Below are 22180 nucleotides of genomic sequence, written 5' to 3' on the forward strand. Positions count from 1 at the left end.
CAACCTCTCTCCTCATGTGTTCCAAATGGGATGTACCCACAGGTTCCAAGAGGGTCAAAGTATCATAGACTTCTATCGAGAAATGGACAGGTATTTCTCAGTCTGTTTGTTAGAATAATCATTATTGCTCCAATACATTCTTTTTAGCACGTTCTTTCTAATCCTAGTTTTTTTAAATATATTTTTTCTTTATCGTTAGTTAGATGCCTCACTAAAAGCATGTGGCCCCCGCCTCGAACGTTTGATTGACAGCCTCTCTCAGCCTGGTGTTAATGGAAGGGGTGTGGATTTTGAACAAGCTCTCTCGTGATCGGCGACAGTAGTTCCCCTAAAAACGTGACTCAGACCGACTCGGACCAATCGCTCTTGGTAGGATCCATGATGGCAGAAGACTATCAGGAAGTGATGGAGAAGGCTCTGGCCTGATTTCAGGAGGTAATGCATTTCCTAAGGGTGACATCAAGACCTGGATATGTCCAGTGATTCTATAGTCAATGTTTTTGACCAACGTTCAATCCAAGACCCAGAGCTACAGACACTGGATTCACTATTATATTGAAATGTCACATATTTTTAGCTTAATTACACATATTGCAAAAATGTGTTCTCAATTTATAATTAGTTAGACATTTTTCCAAGCATACAAAAGAAAAGCACTGGAATTTCACCTTTAGTAGCATCATTTTTCAAGTATTGTCTTTTTGTTATACTTTTTAAAAGCTGAAACAGTTTTATTGTTGCTAAATTGAGTTTCCTATAAAATTACTCAAACATTACAGAATAATCTTATTATTTGAGACAAAAATAAAGCTTTTATTGTTTTTCCACTAAAGAATCTGACAAAGACAAATCTGTTGACATGTTTTAGGCTTTTGGTAATGAATGCACTAAATGTGTTTGTGTTGCTAACTGTTTAAAGTGCTTCAGGGTTTAAATGCCACAGTGAGCAGCGCCGGTATCTGTCCTCCTTTACCTACCCTCACAACTGCGCTTATCAGCAGCCAGCTCATAGCCAGGGTCGCAAGCACACTTATAACTCCCCAGTGTGTTGACACAGCGTTGCTCACAGCGACCGTTGTCAGGCTTGGAGCACTCATCCATCTCTGAAGACACAAAGATAAGTTAGGGCGCGTTTAGCTGGGCCCCCGGCTCAACCGCTTTACAAGAGAAACCCCTTCAAAGCAGCAGCAGAACCAGGGGAAACTTGTCATATAAAATCCAAGAAGTGCAAGCAGAACGAATGTGCGCCAGAGTGATTCCTGGAACGCCTGGGATGTACAGTTCTTTCCAAAAAAAAAAGTCGACCACCTTTAACCTCTCACCTTTGAAGAAGTTGGCTGCAAAGCCAGCCTTGTTGACAGAACCATCTGAAACAAATTTCATCCACAGATGGTTGGAGCTGGTTTTAATGTCATCTGGCTTGTCGTAGCCGCAGAAACGGCCCAGTAGAGGGCTGTTTTCAGAGAGCCCATCACGCACCTCCAAGTAATCATATGCACAGCTGTCATGCCTCTCAATCTGAGGAGAGACAGAAGGTTTGAGTCAAGAAGAGAAGAACTGAATAACAAACTTTCTGAAAAAAAAAGAAACACTTTGGTACCTCAAAAGACTGGAAGGTAAGTCCCACATGGTAACCCTCAGAGACAGAAATCTTCCATATGCACACTTTGTTGGGTCTGTAGTCATCAGGGTAGTTGGGGGACTGAATTTGGCCGTTGTCTCTCTTTACATCACCGCCACAGATTGCTGCATGAATCAAATAAATGAAATATATTTTTAAAAACAACATTAACCTCCTGAATGGTAAAAAATTTTCAAGAGAAGCTTCTCAGAGGGAAAAAAAAAATCAAGAACGTGTCTTCACAGTTGATTCACCAATTTGTGCAAATTCATGCACACATTCTACACACACACTGTCTGGAAATAATGAAGCTGCATGTGAAGACCAGCCAAATTCTGATTAATGCCGCATAAAGCCCGTGACACATCAGCAGTAGGAGAGCCAAGACTCGTGCACTAATGCGGCGGCCTCCAGCCACAGTCTGATGAACTACTGAGTTTGGTCAGCTGGACAACATGCTGGAATGGGGGGGGGGGAGAATGGGCGCTCACCTTCATAAACTGCAGAGAAGCCTTTTCCCACCCAGTTACTGCTGCTGCGGAATTCAATCCACAGCCGGCTGTCTGTGGAGATGATTGGCTCAGGTAGCTTATCGCCACAAAAACGACCTGTGACGAATACAAAAGCAGCTCTGTCATGTGGGTGTGTGTTACTTAAGAAACTCCTTTACATTTAATTTTTGTTACAAGTTCTGATCATTAAAACTTGAAGCTGAACAATCAAAACTGAAACTTTTTTTTTCAATTTGTGAAACTTGTCTTCACTTAGTCATAAAAAACAAACTAAACCAAACAAATCAACACATAAATAAAAATAAAAAAATCTTGATAAATAATCACAAATATGCACAGATAATCAATCTGGTCAATGGAATAATCCTGTAATCTTCATTTTAGTGTCAAAGGTGACCTTTGAGCGGCGCTTTCCTCCAGTATCCGTCCCGGATTTCCACATGGTCATACCAACATAAGTGACTCCTGTACAAATCCATGGAGGTGAAGTTCAATATGATCTAAAAAACAAGAAGTGATGATTACCAAAGTAGCTGAGGTGGTATTTCGACTTAAACACAGATAATTATACACATGAATGCACTGTATTTGTATCTTTCATTTTTTTCTATTTTTATCTGGCGCTTCATTGTTTGTGGTTTTACCAGCAAATCAAAGACCTCCTTGTCCTAATTCTTATTTACATAATTTTATTACTATTTTTTTTTAATTCAGGTTCAGGTTGAACCTGAATTTTGGAGATTTATTTATATAAAACATTTACCAACTATAACAAAAAAAGTTTTGTTTCTAATTAAAAGATTTACTTTAAATAAATAAACGTCCTAAAATGTACAATTTAGTGTTTGATTTCATAATGTTATTATTCGCAGATAATAAGTGGTCAGCAAATACTGTAACTAAAAAAATAAACAAAATATTTTAAAATATTTTTTTTCCAGGTTTGCAATTAATTTGTTTTTTTTAAATTGATTGATTCCTGGCCCTGATTTATAAAGATGTAGCTAAACACTTTTATAACATAAAATGAAGTGCTGATAAAATTACAGCAAAAGCTTTTTTTCTTTTTTGCTTTGCAATAACTTGAATTTTATTATATCTGATTATAGGGAATTATTACACTTCTATGATTAAAAAGTTTTGTGTATTTTCAAACTGATCTTTGCAAAGAAGCGGGAAATAAAAATTAGAATTTTATAGATTTTCTTTTAAAAAAATTCAACTAAATTACTAAAAATAAAAATTATTATTTTTAATTATAAAACAGAAACATTTAGATGAATGAAACATTTAAAGCAGAGTTTTTTAGTTCGTCTTTATAGAAAATCTGTTGTGTTAAACCTTGTGGTCCCACAGGTTCATTATTACAGAATGTTCCCATCATATAAAAAAGACAACAAAGAGAAAAAATTAAAAAGTAACCTCAGAGTTGATCTTGCAGTTCCTTACAGTCATACCTTTTCTCCTGGTGTGACTGATATCCTCCAGATGCAGTGCATGTAGGCCGAGTATCCGTTTGGAAAGCCGGGAGACGAGAAGTTGCCGCTGCTGTCCTGAAGGCTCTCTCCACATTCTGCATACATTCACCAACAAACACAGACCCGCACAAAGGGCCAATTAGTCTCTGCTTAGACTTCAATCTGTGCCGAACCTTGTTAAAAGCATTTTGGTGACGGATGCTGGAATAATAACAAACAAAAAGCCTCTCTTTAATGCTGACGTGTACATCTGCTGATAATATTATCCAGTATGCCCCCCTATCCCATCCCCCACCAACTCCAGATGATGATTATGAAAGTGTAAGACACTTTCTCTGAGCATCCTCTGAAAATAAATCTGTCTCTCTATAAATAACGCAGCACCTTAGATGACTTGATGCATTATGTACATGACAGTAAGAAACAGCACTTAGTTTAACTGGTAGAACTTAAAAGCAGAAGCGTGTGAGAGGCAAATCAAAACATGATTCATGGCCTCATGGACGGATGGATGGAGGAGAGACAGACCTGTTTAATTAGGAATTATTTATTATTTTATTTAGGAATTATGTAGGATTCTCTCCAACCGAAACAAAGCAAAGAAACCTGCGCTACCAGCAGCGCTCACTAGTACTTGGCAGAGCTAAAACCAATAAAGAGAACTCGGCACACACCGAGGATGACAAACACTCACAGGAATGTTGCATGAATGGGAGATCCGTGTCTCTTTAAGGATTTTTTTCTTTCCAGCACCATGTGGAGAGAGTCACAACCTCATCCCCCACACCGCGCGCCACATCATCCACCCTTCCTCCGGAGGCTGAGATAGTCGTGATTAAAAAGACAGAACGCTCGGACTCGCACAAGGATCCATTTATGGTTTCAGGTTCTCGTTTTAGTCTGCAGCCACACAGGCCAGTCCGACCCCGTTTTAATCCAACCATGTTTATGCAGCGAGTTTCCATGCGAGGCGGGCGGCTCAGCTGTCCCGTCCTGACCTACAATTAACTGTCTGACACGAGAGGAGCTATTCCTCCATGTGCATGTGCAGCAGAATCTGTGTACTTCTGCCTCTATCTGAGCTCTATCAGGAAGCATAAACAAACTGTGTGGTTTAGAAAGTGCTAGGTTTGGAGTGTTGCTACACTGTTTAGATAGTATAAAGTGAAATGCTGACATGAGTTTTGTCTCTAAGGATCATTTAATCATGGTATCCACACAAAAAAAAGCTGCGCTTTTGCGTCTTTCTGGGAAAGAGTGATTTAAAACTTCCTGTCCGCAAGTTGTTTTGGCATTTCCTCTGTGGTAGAGACTGATGCTGCATCCAGGGAACCACACCACATCAATATGGAGCACCACAGTGTCAGATACATATCTCAGGGGGGAACAAAAGTGAAGCCCCCCTTCTCTGGCTGATGTGCAGTTGTGAGTGAAAACTGGAGAGGATTTGTCATCTCGATCTTACTGGAGCATTTGTAGAGCTTGCGTGCTTGTGCTATGTCTCCTTTGCTGAGTCGGGTTCTCTGGCCAATGGGAGGCCGCACTCCATTCACATCGTAGCGTGGCAGGATGGTGTCCAGGAAGATGCCTCTGCGATTGAGAAAAAGGGGCAGGCGTTAATGTTGCACAACAGCCAGACAGCGAGCAGACTCCTTCAACCCACTACAGCACGCACTCCTGATGCAGCATGCGCTCGAGGATCCAGTGATTCACCGTGAATTTGTGTAATTCAGATCATCGTCATCATCAACTGTTGTCTAACAAATTTGTAGGAATATGAGGTAGAAGTTAAGTCTTGATTGTTTTTTTTTAGAAAGCTTTAACAAACGTCAGTATTTGAGCAAACTATTTATTTTAGATTAGTCTTAACAGTTTTGAGGGATTTTTATAAGCTTTAAACTTTAAAACTTGCTAATTCTGTATGAGGTTGTGGTTTAATACACACATATAGAAGAAAAAGTATTTTAGAAAATAAAAACTTGTAAAAATTCAATAACACTATATAATAGAATGACATAACAGGCTTTATTAAACTCAGTAACAAACATTATTAATGTGTTTATAGGTTATTAGTAAGACATTTATTAGCACAATAAGCCGGATGAGGTTTGCTGACATAGTACGATTCTTTAACATCGTTTTTTTTTTTTTGTTTTTTTTTGGGTAGAGGGTGGATTGGGTTTCTCTCTTTTTATTGTTTGATATATTTATTTGCTTGTTTCTGTTTTTAATTGTAAAGCACTTCCAGCTGCGCAAGTATGAGAAGTGCTCTTTTATAAATAAAATTTTATTTGATTAAAGTGAGACTATTGTCTACAAAGGCCATACTGATAAACTTAACAAGCTTAACAAATGTATTAACTATCTTTGCCAATATTATATTGAGTGTTTTCCAGCACCTTATCTAAAGTGTTGTTTTAGCCGCTTAAGGACTAAACCTAATTTTAAATGAGTATTCCGACCATGTGCAGGTTTTAAAATGAGGTTACTGTATAAAATGGGGCAAAAAAAAGACATTTAATTTGAAAAGAATAGGATTAGATGTCAGTGAAGGCTCTCATTTATTCAGATGACATCTTGAAATTGCATCATGGCATCTTGACTTAAAAATTATTGAACATTTCAGTGAGTTTCTGTTGCATCGCTGCTCCACATTTGTCCGCAATTCAGATTGCATCCCATACAGAACGGCTACGGTGGCCGCTGTGGTTCAGTTGTTCTGCTCTGAGAACAGAGCCTATTTGGATTGAGGAAACCTAGAGCGAACTGGAAACAAATGATCAAAGATGGATCTGAGAGCGGTTCCTAGTCCAGGACCAGGGTCCGCTTGGGTGTATTCAGACAGAGAATTTATTTTGGATTATCAGGAAAAATAAACTCTGGTTCATTTTAGGCAAACCAAATGTTTCCAGCCTGAACACACCCTAGTAGATTAATTTAATTTCAAATCATATGTTTTTTTTTAAAGTTTACTATGACAACAATAGATATTATTGTTTTTAATGAGTGTATACAAACAGAAACATAGAGTTTGATGCTCCTTCATTCTCTGTCAGTTGTATTGATTGCTGAAAGAGCAACAGTTGAACAGCTTCCTTCTTAACACCAAGTTGAACACTGAGGTTATGGATCACATTTGTCTGCTTTGGCATGGACCAACACTGAGGGCTCAACCTCATCTCCAGTCAACACAAGCTTCTCTCTTCATCCAAACACAAGCCCAAAAAAGTGATGTGGTGCAGCATCCTGTGGCTTTGCTAATCAGGAGACACACACACAAAAAAAGGTTCTTCAACAAAGCAGCATCTTTTGACACCTTGCTAGTTTATCATCTTCATCCTCGTAAGTGTTGGCTCCCTGGCCGTTCCCATGGTGACATGCCTATCAACGACAGGCATGTGCAAACAGAGCGGCCTGAGCTAACAGTTTAGACTGTGCCTGCCTGCCGGTATGCAAGCTTCCCTGAGCCCATATGCTGGCCGTCGGTTTAAAAAAAAAAGGAAAAGCAACTCAAGCCAGTGTCAGCTCAGACAAAGGGAACACCGGCAAGTCTCTATTTGAGTTGGCACTTTTTCATGCACTAGTCTTGAGGAATATCTCTAAAGCATAGGAGGGGGAGGGAGGGGGAGCTGGCAGGGATGTGGGACGGGTAACAGCCCAGACAAAACGCGTGGGTTCAACTCTGCTCGTCCCCAGGAGACACAGCAAAACATCAAGGCAAGCCATGAAATCTTCCAAACAACAGCAGCAGCAAAGGCCCAGGCTTCCCACGGTGATTTACTGTAAAACACCGAGAAGAGACACCGGCCAGCAGAGGGGCAACAATGAATGACAAAGCCACAGGTAAATCTGCTGATCAGCTTCAAGGGAAAACAGAAACTTGTGAAAAGCCAATAGGGGCCCCAATTTAGTAGTGTGAAGTCATCCTCCTACTGCTAAGTAATCTTGAAAATAGGGGAAGAAGCCATAACAGGACACTTCACTGAACTAGAACAGAACTTAAGTAAAAGATTACCCAATAAAGAAGAGAGGAGCACATTAATGAGCAGAAACCTGCAGGGCAAACCCCCAACTTATGAGATTAAGAAGATATGTTAGAGATGTTGACCTTAGATAAGCAACACCTAAATGAACCAAAATGACTGAAATTCAATCAAATATTTCCAACAAACAACAAATCTCTTGTACTGTAAGGAACCAAATTAGAAAAAAATCCAGGAAAGCCAAACGAAATGAAAAAAAACAAAAAAAAAAACAACAAAAAATAAGTATCCCCCCTCGCCCTGATCTATGTGAACTACACTTCCAAACTGATGTTTCAAAGTTTGGTTGCACAGGGTCAGACAGGACCTTCTGTACATTGGCTTACATCCAGCCTCAGCCTCTGTTTGAACAAAGATTCCTCTCTGCTTCCCAGAATCTGTTTGCTGCTAGAGCCCGGCCGTAGATCTGAGGAGAGGCCTCCACGTCAAGAGAGTAAACCCGGAATGCCACTGGTGTGGAATATATATATGCAGCTGAAAGAGAGAGCCAAATAAAAACAAGCCCACAGCTGGTGCTTATATCAGATAAAGGTAGTAATTATTATAGTCTGGGCTTATGCCCGCTTCTTGCTTTGAATTTCATCTGCCCGGAGATCAGGTTGCATCTGCTCTGAATTACGGAGCTCCCTCTCAAGTAGATGGGAGAAGAGCTCAAAGATGAGGTAACAGTTGCTTCAGCTCATAAATTCATTCAAAGTTCAATTGTCAGAACATGACCAAAAGAACATTTGCAGAGAATGTGTGGATGTTTTTGTAATCACGATTAAGAGGCAGAATCAGCTCCAAGTTCCCCTCTGAGGCTTTCTTGGCTTTGCAGTCACCCAGCTGGTAGATAACCGCAACTTCAGATGATTGGATCCGAAAGTCCAGACTGGAGTTTGCTGTGTGGCTTTTTTAGCAAAGTCCTTCCTCTAACGGCAGAATGTCTGGAAAAGCTTCCTGCAGCTTTCAAGCGAGGAGTGGAGCTTGAGGTTAGTTAAGGGAAACTGGGCCATTTAAAGTTTGACATGAGTAGTTCTGCATTTGAAAGCTGAGCTTTTCTGAGGAATATCATTTTAAACTAAAACATAAAAACAGCTTTATGTAAGATGGACTTCCAAAGTTTAAATAATGATTGTCAGGTATTTACCTCCACTCCAAAGTCTATGATGCTGACCTTTAACTCTGAATCACTTCACGGAGTGAGGTGAGCACTAGAAATGTGTAATTTTAGTCGAGCTTTTTCATCAACATTTTCCACTTGAATATAATGAGTGCAGAAGATATTGAATTAAACTATTTGGATAAATGTAAGGAATTAGCAGTAGACACCTATACAGTATCATATAAAACCTCTTCAAAGAGCTCCCAAAATCATAATGAGGTGGTTTACAGCACGAGAGCACAGCTTTTACAGGAAGTTTCATGCTAGCTTGACAGTGTAATGAAGAAATTTTGCAATTATGAAGCAGGGCCTCTCGCTGCTGCTCGCTGTGCAAGTTCAGCTACCAGGAACAACACTGCTTTAATGAGGCAGCAGGAGCCGAGGAGAGGAGTTTTAATTTGACCATGCTGTGAGAAGAAGTCAGACAGAGTTTCACCGTGGCAACAAAGATTAGCTTTCACCTAAGTGAGACAACATCATAAATTGTCTGTGTTTGACAAAAGTTTCTCTATATTTCTAGAATTTGAACATTCACATTACAGCTGATGTTATAGCAATCCTGCAAAGCCATAGCTGTTAGAAAAAAAGTGTAAAAGATACAGCTGGCCTACTAAAACAAAACCGCAAGTAAAATACCTTAAAACCAAGATCATACATCAACTTAGACATTACACTAATCAGCTGACACTTAAAGTAGAACCAGACAAACCAAACTTCCTTAAAAAATTTCAATTTCACAAGCAAGTTGTTTTTTTTTGCCCCAAGTGACTGAGATTTGGAAAATGTATGACATAAATTGCATTTTGAAGATACTTAAATGTATAAACTATATATTAAACTAAAATAATAGTAATAAATATTTACAAAAAAATCTATTAAACCCACCTGTAGATATTGAATTAACTGCAGTGTTTAAAAAATGCATTCCCTGCCACTTATAATAGAAAAATATGTTTTTTTTGTATTTTGTGATTGAGTAGAAATCCTCAGCAGATTTGATCCATATTCAACATTTTGAGTGAATTATATAAATGGCTGCTGCAACAGACCAAACATGACTTAATGTGTTTTTTTATGATTGGTAAATGAATCAAAACTTGCCTGATAACTTACCTGGAGAAGGTGTTCCTGGCATAGTGCATGATACTATCAAAGTCATAGACTTCTCCCAAGGAGTCCACCTCCCCGGGCTCCATCTTCAAAAAGTTATACTCCTGTCCTAAAAAGAACAAAGTGTTCGGAAAAAAAAAGAAGAATCACCTCGTGAAGCCAAGTCAAACCAGACACTTGCAGTCAGAAGTTCATTCAGTAACAGAACAAAGAAAAGACAAAACATTTTTTCATGATCACATCTGGGATTAAGGTTGCATTTATGTCAGAACTTTTGCATCACACTTTAAAACTGAGCACTTCCTGTTTGAAAGCATGTAGAATCACGTCTCAAAATTCTAACCCTTTCTTTTAAGAAGCTAAAAAACTGCTGTTTAATATTTAGAAATTTTGCCTTTAAACTGCTTGTTTCATAACAGGAAAACTTTTATGAAGCCCACCACTAGAAAGTCGTACTGCTGTTGTGCAATCCTGCTAACAAAACTAGTGCTGACTCACTTTAAAGGCTGTCTTGCTCCAACATAACTCTACAGTGTTTAGAGAGTTGAGATGAAAGCTTTGTGATGGAGAGTCAAATACCCCTACTTAGTTTCCCTAATCTGTAGCTGTGCACTTAAGATTTACAATTCTGATTAATGTCTTTAGATGTTGCTTTAGTGCAGCCACGTCATTTTCTCTGCTTACTATTTTTGTGAAAGGCTTTAATTTCTGCACTAGCATCCGCTAGGCACAGGTTGTCTATTAGATATATATCTACGGTAGATGTCTACAGAACATCTCGATTTTGTTACTCTATTGGACGTCTATCAATAGTGTTGTGAAAGATATCTACACATCTACTTGTAGTTAAATACTCTTGGTAACTTTAGATGTCAATAATAGTAGTTTTTTTAATATTTACTCATTTAAAAAAACCCAAATACTGCAATTTGACATCCATTCATTCATCTTCAGAACCCTCTGGGTTCAAAGGTTTTCTGGTTCCACTCCAGCTACTGTTGGAGGTGGAGTACACCCTAATCAGGTCACCAGTTTGTCTCAGGGTCACACAAACACACAGGAGCAATTTGCAGACAACAGTTAAACAATAAAACATGTTATCGGACTGTGGGAGGAAGCAGAAGAAAATCCACACCCGTAGAGGGAAAACATGCAAACTTCACACAGAAAGCCCTAAGGTGAAGGTGCTAATCACTACGCCAACATCCAGGCTTTATGTTCACAGACAACTAATAATCACAAAGTTCTACATTCCAAGAAGTGGCAAACATTTCTTCTGAAATTTATCTGGGGTTAAAGGTCTCAGAAACTTGCATCAAAACAACAACCAAACATGTATATTTCTATTTGGATATTTTACTTGTCTTAAAACTGGATAAAATGATAGTGAAAGGTTTAATCTATTGATAAGGGCGGATTATTATTAGAATGATCTTAAAGCACATTTTCTGATCTTCTGGTGCACAACAATGTCTAGCTCCTGTTCAGATGCAATATCACAATGATAGAAACATGTTTGACTTGGCTTTTCTATTTTCTATTTAGTAAATTATTACACGTGTACTCTAATACACATCTAAAAGTATCTGAAGATTAGATGTCTACATGTAGATGTGTAGGAGACCTCTGTGTCAGGGATAGGCAACTCCAGGCCTCAAGTGTTGCATTTCTGCACGCTTCCCAGCATACCCTGCTCTGGCATACTCTAAATGTCTGAACCAGGTAATCAGTCATAAGCAGGACTCATAACCGACATCTAGAAATCCTGTAGACACTGTGGCCCAGCAGTTGCCTATACCTGCTCTTTATCCAGAACACTATTGGAAAGCATCTAATAGAGTAACCATAAAGAGTTGTCAGAGATGTCCAGTAGACATCAACAATAGATGTCTTCTAGTGATCTAATAGGCTGTGGAGTAGAGGTAAGGCGGTCGACCTCTGATTGGAAGATTGCAGGTTTGGTTCCCACCTTGTCTGCCCATGTGTCAAAGTGTTCTTAGGCAAGACACTGAGCCCCACTTTGCCTCTGGAGGTTATAAGTTTGCACCAGTGTTCGGCCGTAAAGCCACCATCAGTGTGTTAATGTGTATGCGCATGGATAAACGCTTTGGGCCTTCGAGGAAGGTAGAAAGTCGCTATACAAGTACACGCTATTTATCATGATGGACATTGATTGTAAACGTCCACTAGATAACTAACTAACCATGTGTCCGGTGGGACGAAACCATCCAAATGGCTTGTTTAAAACGCGTAAGGTATGACGGGATTACAACGCAATTAGCTTTGAGAAAGTCGTCTGCTACAGATCTAAATGACAATAATCGACCTCTATGAATGGATATCTACCAGATGAATAATGAGTATCTATAGCTGTAAGCTTTGAAATAGCTATGATTTAGACATTTAATAGATGTGTCCGTGCTTAGTGAACAAACCAACTCTACAACACAATGCTGTCACCTCCATGCTTTATAGCTAGGAAGGTGCTAGAAGATTTTCACACTTCTGTCTCCAAATGAGATAGCTGTTTAATAAGAATATAAACTTCCATCTGTTGATGAAAATATGGTAATATTAGAGACATTAATATCCTGAAGCAAAGCTGTATTGTTTAATCAATCTTCTACTGAGGTCCTTGATAGCCTCTTGGCTAAAGTTGGTGCAAAACTAATTTCCTTTAGGATAATGAAACTCTTATAGTGATATATACATTATATAGTTATTTTTCTAGGGGTTAAATTTCACTTTTTTGGTTTACTAAAGAACAATCATTTTTGGAACAAAAAATACATTCTTTTTGAAAAGGGGGATAACTACTACTACTATTTTTGACTTAGAGCTGGAACCTTCAACATTAGAAAATGTACCCACGGTTGTACCAGACTTATTAAGATCCCCAATCATCTTCATAAAATTTGATTTCATTTTATAATTCCAATGATGCAATAAATAAAATAACATTGTTTATGTAAATGTGACTATAAAATGAATAACAACTTGAATATTTTTATATTTCCTTTTCCATTTATCTATGTTTTTTTGGTTGCAATGTAGAAATGGATTTAACCTTTGAAATTTGTGAAAAACAAGGTTGCAAAAGCTTGTGTCATTAATTTCCCCTGTAACCTTGGTCTTCTTCTAGGCGTTTCTCCTGGCAGCCCCAATTTCAACATCCGTCAACCAAAATAATCACCATCTCTCCTCTGAATGTGTTCAAATTATCTGCTTCCCTAAATCTTTAAAACATCTATCATGGGCTGTCCCTCTGATAGATTCACTCCTGATCCTTTCCATTTTCCATCCTCGAGAACCTCAACATCTTCAGCTCTGCAACCTCCAGATCTGCCTCCTGTCTCCAAACCAACATGGCTGCTCTCACCACAATCTTCCACACCTTTCGTTTCATTCTTCATGGCACTCATTTGTCACACATCATATCTGAAACCGTCCTCCATTTATACCAACCTGCTTGTACACATCTCCTTTCTCCTCTCCCACACTTCATTTCTCTGGACTGTTGAGCCAAAGTACTTCAAATCATTCACCTTCTTCACCTCTGCTCTCTGTAACCTCACCATTCCACTTGAGTTCCTTTCATTTACACAACAGTCACTCTGTCTGGCTACAGCGGATTTTCATTCCTCATTTCTAGAGAAAATCTCCTCTTCTCTAATGTTCCTCCATTTGCTCCCTGCTCTTGCTTTCTTTAGATCTACAAAGACAATTCAGCCCATTCTGACCTTGTCTGTGCTTCTCAAAAAGCATAATTTAAGCAAATATAGCATCTGTGGTTCTCTTAGTTGGTATAAAACCTCAGACAAAAGGGTGCTTCCATTTCTCCTTCCCAAAACGTCATTGTGACTCATCAGCTTTATTCTTCTGTAGTTCCTACAAGTTTTTATGCCTCCCTTGTTCTTAAAAATAGGCACCAGTACACCTCTCTTCCAACCCTTAGTCAGCGTCACACTCTTGAAGGTCTCGTTAAACAACCCAGTCAGAAACTCCACAGTCACGTTGTCAGGACTAACTGCCTTTCCATTCTTCATCCACTTCAATAGCATCCTGATCTTTTCTACTTTCAGGTCCACAACTCTTGTACTCCGAATACTCTGAAATTTTTATAATTTATCAGCTTTTTAGAGTTCTTCCATCTTTTCATCACTTGTGAAACCTCTCAACACATTTTCACCCTCTTAGCCCCCTCGTGAACTTTTTGATTACACCACCAAGACTCATTGTCTTCTCTTTACATATGTCCTCCTCCCTTATTAATGTACTGTATGCCTCAGTCACAGCTGTCCTTACATGTAGAAACGGGCTGCCTGCAGGTAAAAAATAGGCAGACCCGTACAGAGCACACAGGTGAGCCGGAAGACATTTTAAGATTGTAGACAACTCGTAGAGAAAAAATGTTCATACACAATTGCAGTGGCCGTCAGGTTGTGGTGAACACTTAAACAATATATAAGGGTAAGTAAGGGTGAAGTAGGTGAGACATAGACACATTGTAGGAAGTTTTCATTTTTTCAGCCCTTCAAAAACCTGAGCACCTGAGTACAAGAGTCCCATTAGTGCTGTCCAAGTGATAAGCACGAGCTACTTGAGCGCCCATTAAAAGGTCTCTTGCGCCCAGCCTGAGGAATTAGGAAATTAGACAATCAGAGAGTAGTTTGTGTGGGCGTCCTACTGTCACTTTTGTATCACTTACAGCATTTGCATGTGGTCAGTAAGGAGCCACCTTACTAATGACTAGAGTGCTGCGAAAAGAACGCTGTACGACAGCTTCCTCCATACGTCACAAGTGCATGCAACTTACATTATCCTTCACACAATATTCATACTCATGACAATGGACTACCAAAACACCTGGCGCATCCAAACGGGTCAATCCCATTACGTGTGTATGTGACTGAGCCATTAGAAGTAGCTGTCCGGTCATTAGAGAACCTCCTGATTTCCCAAAGTTTGTTTTAACTCCCCCCTTAAAAGTCCCATAGTACTCTTCCTTTTTAAATTCCTCCACTTGTTTCAATGCCTTTGTCCTCTTAATCTTCCTCACCACCAGAAAAATCAACGCACCACAATCTTATCCTACCAAACTAAACCCTCGCAGCATTTGCACAAAATACAGTTTGCGTACTCCTCTCTCCACTCCTATTTGTCAGTCTATGCTTATCTCTTTTCTAGAAAATTGTCTTCACCACTGCTATTTTCATCCCTTTCCGAAAGTCTATCATCTGTCCTGAACACTCTTAGCAAACTCCTCCTCCAGGATCACTTTCTCCATCCTTTTTTCCATACACACCATGGTGAATCAGTTTGAACGTACCAGTCCATTAGCCTTGCTTTCTTTTCATCCGATCTCTTGAACACACAGGAAATCCTCCTTTCTTTTTTCTATAATATTGACCAAAAACTGTTAAAATTCAAATTTCTTACACTTCTACCTTCCCCTGTCTACAAAAGCCGCCATCTTCCTCTCCTTCTTTCACCAACAGTGGTCCAATGTTCACTATCCTCCTGTAGGTCAATGGTGATGGTGATTATGTTTTATGACCTTCGTCACAACCGATCCAGTATCAAAGTTTTGTTTTTCATTTACATGGTTCATCTGACTTTCACATCACACCTGTATTTATGTTAAATCGTCACATTTGACACAGCTTAAAACTAATTTGGAAAACATTTGAGTGGTTAAAATAAACAGAGGTCCCACATAACTTTGCCTTGTTCATCAAATCAAATGTGAGACTCGTCCTTTATGCATAAAAACATTTTACGAAAGGTGGTGTGAGCACGCTGCTCCTACCTGGTTGAATGTTGTCCTTGATGATGCTGACGTGTTCATCTCTATCAGGCCGTGTGTGTTCGTGCCAGAAGCCAATCACATGACCCAACTCGTGCACCACAATGCCAAATTTATCACAGTTTTTGCCAATGGATATGGCCTGTGGGCCCCCTCCACGGCGACCCACATATGAGCAGCACCTACGAAGCAAAAGCCAAATATATCCTTAGACACATAGGAAGCTGTGTGCAAGTACAAAAACAGAGATTAGATTTAACTCTTCAAATGGAAACATACTAAAAGCTGACATTAACACATGATGCCTGTGTGGAAATTGAGTTTGCAGAGAAAACATTGATATATTATTGCTGCTGATACTAATATTGAAAAAAGATTTGGTCTGTTTTTTGTGAAAAAAGTTTTGTAAGATGACCCATCATCCACACTCACACTCGCACACAGGAGTGACCTTCATTCATGTGGCTGCCAATGCAAATTCTGAAAGTGATGCTAGATCCTGCCTGGCTGCAGAACTCCACCTCAGCATGACATGAAAGGTTCAGTGTGAGAGTGTGCAGGACGGGCACACACATAATGGCAGTGTGGGCCAGACGGCCGCTCTCTAATTACTGTGAGCCAAGTCAGGCTCTCTTGAGACACGCCTTGAACTTTGCTCAGTACAGATGGGGGCCTGCTGAATATGCAGCAGAGTCAAGCTTTCCCACTGCTAACTGCTGCTCCAAGAGGATAATGTCATCCTTGTTATTCAAGGGGTCAATCTTACTGCTAAAAATGGCCAATGAGACAGCTGGCAGAAGAATATTTCCTTCAATTTTATTACTATTTTTTGTGAAATAAATGATTCACATCAGTACTAGAAGTAAAAACATGTCTAATATTATAATATTTGCTTGTGATTTAGAGGAAATGTTGTTAAAGTAAATGTTAGCCTAATTTCCTCTAAATATCATATTTTACGGCTTTACATCCAACGAGCGACAAATGCTCTAATTAAAAAAGATAAACAAGTTTTCAAAAAAGCCTCCACGTTTAAACAGATCTTCTATTGTCGCTAAGCAACAACACGAGCCACAACCAGCCGTTCCCCTGAGAATATTTTTAACGAGAAAACACAGAAGATTCTAAGTTCAACTTTAGGACAGCAGTGAACGGGGTTCTGGAGAGGCTGGCGAAGTGTTCCCCTCGAGTGGTGTCCTTTAAGTCATGTATGACACAAGTGCTTAGCGACTGATGCAGAGCGATGTTGAGGAGCAGGAAATTCCTGACCACTCAAAGGCTGTCTCTTTCAGAGTTGGCAGAGACTAAAATAACACCTCTCTGACTGCACAGAGACTGCAAACAGAGAGGATGAACAATGGTGAAAGGCGGCTGAGCAGGATACAAGGAAGAGTACTCAGGCACTGGATAATTAGCTGTGGATAATGAGGGCTTAGCAGAGACTGACCATTATTCAATTCTTATTAAGGGAGCTAAGAAACCCCCGTGACTTACCCACATGGTCGGTAGGTGAAAACAATGTAGCTCTCCTCCTGGGTCCGCTCTATAAAGGTCACACAGGTGTGCTTCTCCCAGTGTCGCATGGCTTGACGGAATACAGCCCGCTGGCTGCCTGGAGAATAAAAAACAACACTCAAATACAGGCCACAGGATTCAACCTTAGCAGCTGAATGTTGGTTTAGTTTAGCACTTTTCAATTTTATTTTACATTGCCAGCAAAGGCATAAATGATTCTATTGCAACCACAATCTAACGTTATGTGTCTTTGTGTGGTCTGGCCAGAAAAGACGCCAACTGATGACACCAAAAGCAGCCAAAACAAACAGAAGTGAACATCAGAAAAATAATGTCAAAAAATGTACGAGTTAAAAAAACAAAGTGACATGAGATATTGCATGTCCTTTTAAACATTTACATGCAAAACTGCTGACTTTGCACGGATGAAAACCATCACATCTAATCCACAGTTTTACTGCTTAACCAGTACTTTTAAAAAGTAATAATGAAACAGTTAAAAGAGAACATTAGGAAATAAAACGGAACATAATTCTTATGGAAAATAGAATAAGAAAAGAAACAAGTAGCTTAATTGTTTGTAAGAAGGCACTTCTGCATCATTGTTGACACTTTATGTAAAGTAAAATTATGGTGTCTTACAAGTCCTAATTGAGTCCTACATTTAGCCATACAAAAGGCTAATCTATTAAGTGGTAAAACGTATTGACTTCTACAAGCTTGATTGGCTGTGTTTCATTTTGTCTTGTGCAGTAAATCTTAAATGTTGTTACCTACCACTGAAGTTACCACTGATGACATAGGGAATGACCCCCTCAGGCCACACACGCTCTGGTCTGGAGGTGGCCGCCCTCTTCCTGCGCTGTGATCCTTGACTATTTGCGTTACCACTATTGTCAGATCCTGAGGATTTCAACGAAGAAAAAAAGACAGAGACGACACACATTGTTCTGTTCATTATTGAGAACAAATGAATTATTTGCGCATTGTGTGAATAGTTTGAGATAGCTGCTTGAAGAACTAATGAATATTTACTCTAGGACCAGTGAGGATTATCAAAGATTTGATGGAAAAAAAAGCCATCATAATTACTTAAGAAATGACATTTACTCACTCAAAGAGGGATTTCTTCAAACACCGTAATTACTTTCTCATCACATTGAAGGGATTTTACAAAGGATTAATACTTTTTTTTCTTCCAATCTAATTTTACCCTTTTAATGTCACTCAGCTATGCATTGATGTTGCCATGGTGATTAAGCCTCCATCTAAATTTGGTGTTCAAAATTAGACATTGATGCACCACCTATGGAAGGATTTCTGACTGTATAGATAAGAACAGTTTTCAGCTTTGTTATGTATGGAGAAATAGAGTCAGTGTTTCAACTTCTGGTTGGCAGCTTTCTATTTTATAGCTTCAGGAATGTCTCAAGAATAAAAAAGTTGTGAGTATTCAACCAAGTAAAATTTGGAAGTTAAAGAATTAAAAAAATTACTTTTAACCATGAAGTAAAATAAAATAAAAATGAAATAATAAATTAAAAAAACGAATTAAATCAAATCTAGTCAGACATGAAATGGCATGGCACCTAACTAAACCCAATCCAACTCAGTCAAATCAAATCAAATTAAATCACACACAAAAAAATATTCATATAAAAAAATGGGATACGCACAAAGACGATTAAACAAAATTTCTAAAAATATATATATTTTTAATGCCCTGAAAATCAACTGAAGCTGCAAATTGTATGATAAACTTAAAACTTTGTTTCTGGTCTTGAGTACAACACTTTTGGATGCATATAACAGCGTTTGTGAAGCCCATGATGTCCCACATTATAATAAAAAAAAAATACAATATAAAAAGGTAGTGATAGTGAGTATACTTGCAAGGTTATCTTTATAAACTGATGATCTCCTCATACATATTACACTTCACGGAGCGCTTAAAATATTATGTTACCTCTTATCACCACGTCCTTTACAACCTGACCCCTATGTGCTAAAGTCAAGTGGGAATTTCTGTCACAATCTCATTTACTCATTAGCATTTATGAAAAAAAGGTTTTATCTGAGGATGCATCTGATCTGCTAATGACCCTGAAAAGAACTCTTATAAAAAGCTTGAAGCTCTGCAAGCGCTCAGATTTTCCACACTAAATTCAATGAGCATGCAGAAGGGGATTGTTATTCTGGAACAATGTGATCTGTTGGAGACCAGGCTGAGGGAGTACTCTAATGCTAGCAAGAACAATTAGCACGTACACTCGTGCATGTGTTGTGGAAAATGCTGATAACAGCCCAATGTGTTCAGCCGAGCGATAAGAAGGGCTGAGGAGATAAAGTTGAGAGCGAGATGAGCTAATTGCATGAATGAGATTTGACCTATCAAACGGATTCATTCATGCAGATAAATTTGAGTATTTTATTTTGATGGTCCAACATAGTCCGCCAAAGGAACCAGCTTTGTTACAGAGCTGAGGTGACTCAGCAATTCACAGTCAAAAAAGTGAGATAGAAATAAAAAAAAAATACTCTGAATCCTCTAGAATTTTTTACTAAATCTGTAGTGTTTACATTCTATACGTCCTGGAGCATCCTTAATAGCATTTAAAATACTAGTAAAGTGATTTGTTCTGAACACAAGAGTATTTTACCAGCTTGCAACAATTAAATGTGCCCACCTTACTCAAGAGCTTATTTAGAAATTTACCAACACTCTCTGTTTGTTGTACTTTACAAGTAAAGAGGTTTCAAGCTAATCTGAAAGAAAAAAAATCAATACTCAGCACATGTTTTTATCTCCAACATGTTCTAATTCTCCACAATTTGCCTGTTTCACAATGTGCTCATTAAGGTTTTTTTTCTTCTTCTTAAAAGCATCTAAGTGGCTGTGTTCAAGTGTAGACTGCAACGTGTGCATGCTTGTTGGTTCCTGCTCACCTACAGTTTACAACACTGGTCTACTCTGACTCACAGCTGGAGCTTAAGTTGTGCTTTTTAATTTGAGAACCACATTCACCCTGACAAAGCCCCACAGTTACTCTCAAACATAGTATTGCAGGTGTTGCTATGAGCCCTAATAACACAGTTGTAGGCATACAAATCTGAAGAGAGCAAAAATAAAGCTTGCACTGCACTTCTGGGTGGAGAGGTTTGTTACTGTTTTCAGTGCAAAATGTTCATGCATGTTTTTTACTAAATTGAAAACCATTGTCTCTTTAGATGGCGTCCTTTGTCGTTACCTTCATCTGTGTGATTAACGTTCTGGACCGTCCTCTGCGCTAAATCTATTATTCTGTCCACTTTAAAGTGTCGTAGGTCTTCCTCATCCAAAGCAATGTCTCCCAAGAAGGCAACTGGAACACAAACACAAAAAAAATGGCACGTCAGACAGCAACCCTTCCATGTTTATTGATGCAAATATGCATCAAATTTACCTTAATTTTCTTAAAGGCAAAAACATAAGGGATTTTATATTTTACATAACTGGAAATAAATTCAGACATGAAAGAGTTAACAGACTGGAACAGTCACTCTCTGCCGTCTGAAGGCCTCAGGACTTTCCTGCTGCTGTAAACCCCACGGATGCCCGGTCAACCAGCTTCAGGCAAGTGCTGATTGTGTAAGACACTCGTGAAAATAAACACCATCGTGAGTGAGTCTGTTCAGTTTACCCTCTAGTTCCATCCAGATGAAAGTATTTGTTGAGCCACACTATGATGGATAAACTGTTCACTTACAAGGCTTGGAAAAGTAGCTGTAAATTTCAAAAAGGTGAAGGTTCATATAATGCAGTAATGATGAATTCATGAATGGACAGATGCTCACCTTGTAAAAAAAAAAAAAGTTCAGAATGTACTTTTGACATCGTTTTAGCCAGATGAGAACTGTCAGCTTGGAAACAATGCAACGCTGACACTGATTCGATGGAGCAATGTGGGGCACCTTGAACGTCTAATAGCCCCTTAATGAGGCCAAGGAGAGGGAAAATATCCAAACAGACCCAGTTTATGTGGAATGTGCTTTATTACAGTCCTTATTAAAAGCTCGTTTGCTAGAAATCCCCACTGCAACATATAAGGGGCTCAGTTTTTTACTGGGGTTTTAACACCCGCACATTTTCAGAATTTATTACTCAGCTAGAATGCAGAGGTTGAGGAAGTGGGGTGGGGGTGTTGCTGAAGAAACAGAGAAAGAAGAAAATGCAAAGTTGAAAGTGGGAGGGAGGGAGGTAATTTATCTCTAAACAGGAAAAGGGAAGAGAAGGAAGACGTATCCTCTAGGCTTGGAACAAAAGTTCTGAAACTGAAGGCAGATGTGCACCAAAGAGAAGGAAAGAGACAGCTCTCTGCTTGTGGTTGAATAGAATGTGGAGTATTTAGGTTCAAGTGTGTCTGGCGAGCAGTAATTTGGGTCAATCAAATGCCTAACAGAAGTAGTGTGTTAACTATTCTCGATCTGGTAAACTTTTTTTTTTTACAGCAGACACAAACCGGGGTTTTGCTCTAAAGTTTTTAGAAAGTGTAACATATTAATCTGCAACAAAGCAAAAGTGTTTTGTCTGCAAAAAATGTAGCAGTTTTTCCAATGGTTAAAGAAATCTAAAGTCGTCAGTAGTCAAAGTGGAGCAGTTTTCCTCTCTGTGAGACAATGAACATGCTAATGACTGGACCAGCAGATAATGACAGCAATAAGAAAAGGTGTAGATGAGTTCTGGCAAGACGGGGCACGCTCCGATGACAGATTCCAGGGGTCAAAGAAGCACAGACATATATTATCAGTCTATGGGGCAGAGATCTTTTAATTTATGTTGGCAAAAAAAAAGGAGAAAAAAAAGGCCCATGACTGTCCAAACCCCCAGACACAACGCAGACAACATTCATACTGACAGCTATTGGCAGAAACACTGATATGGAGACTCCACCAGATGCTGTTTAGAACAGGC

General features: G+C 39.0%; 1 protein-coding gene and 1 long non-coding RNA gene across 3 annotated transcripts in view; one reads left to right on the top strand and one right to left on the bottom strand.

Annotated features, from left to right (window-relative positions):
* Nucleotides 1–22180, bottom strand: part of bmp1a (bone morphogenetic protein 1a) — a 36556-nt gene that overhangs the window by 8752 nt on the left and 5624 nt on the right. For both annotated transcript variants that reach the window (XM_036213604.1, XM_024275534.2), the window contains exons 2-13: nucleotides 20478–20591; nucleotides 18007–18132; nucleotides 17209–17326; nucleotides 15718–15896; nucleotides 9912–10017; nucleotides 5077–5201; nucleotides 3591–3706; nucleotides 2531–2633; nucleotides 2113–2229; nucleotides 1601–1746; nucleotides 1323–1518; nucleotides 978–1103 (exon numbers count right to left, since the gene is read on the bottom strand). In XM_036213604.1, the coding sequence (XP_036069497.1) occupies nucleotides 978–1103; nucleotides 1323–1518; nucleotides 1601–1746; nucleotides 2113–2229; nucleotides 2531–2633; nucleotides 3591–3706; nucleotides 5077–5201; nucleotides 9912–10017; nucleotides 15718–15896; nucleotides 17209–17326; nucleotides 18007–18132; nucleotides 20478–20591 (1572 nt within the window). The remainder of the gene's footprint in view (nucleotides 1–977; nucleotides 1104–1322; nucleotides 1519–1600; nucleotides 1747–2112; nucleotides 2230–2530; nucleotides 2634–3590; nucleotides 3707–5076; nucleotides 5202–9911; nucleotides 10018–15717; nucleotides 15897–17208; nucleotides 17327–18006; nucleotides 18133–20477; nucleotides 20592–22180) is intronic.
* LOC118599149 lies at nucleotides 6672–8178 on the top strand. Its single transcript, XR_004948443.1, has 2 exons — nucleotides 6672–7454; nucleotides 8029–8178. It is a non-coding gene; the product is annotated as an uncharacterized LOC118599149 (long non-coding RNA).

This window comes from Oryzias melastigma, linkage group LG9 (genome assembly GCF_002922805.2).
Source record: "Oryzias melastigma strain HK-1 linkage group LG9, ASM292280v2, whole genome shotgun sequence".
Lineage (NCBI taxonomy): Eukaryota > Metazoa > Chordata > Actinopteri > Beloniformes > Adrianichthyidae > Oryzias > Oryzias melastigma.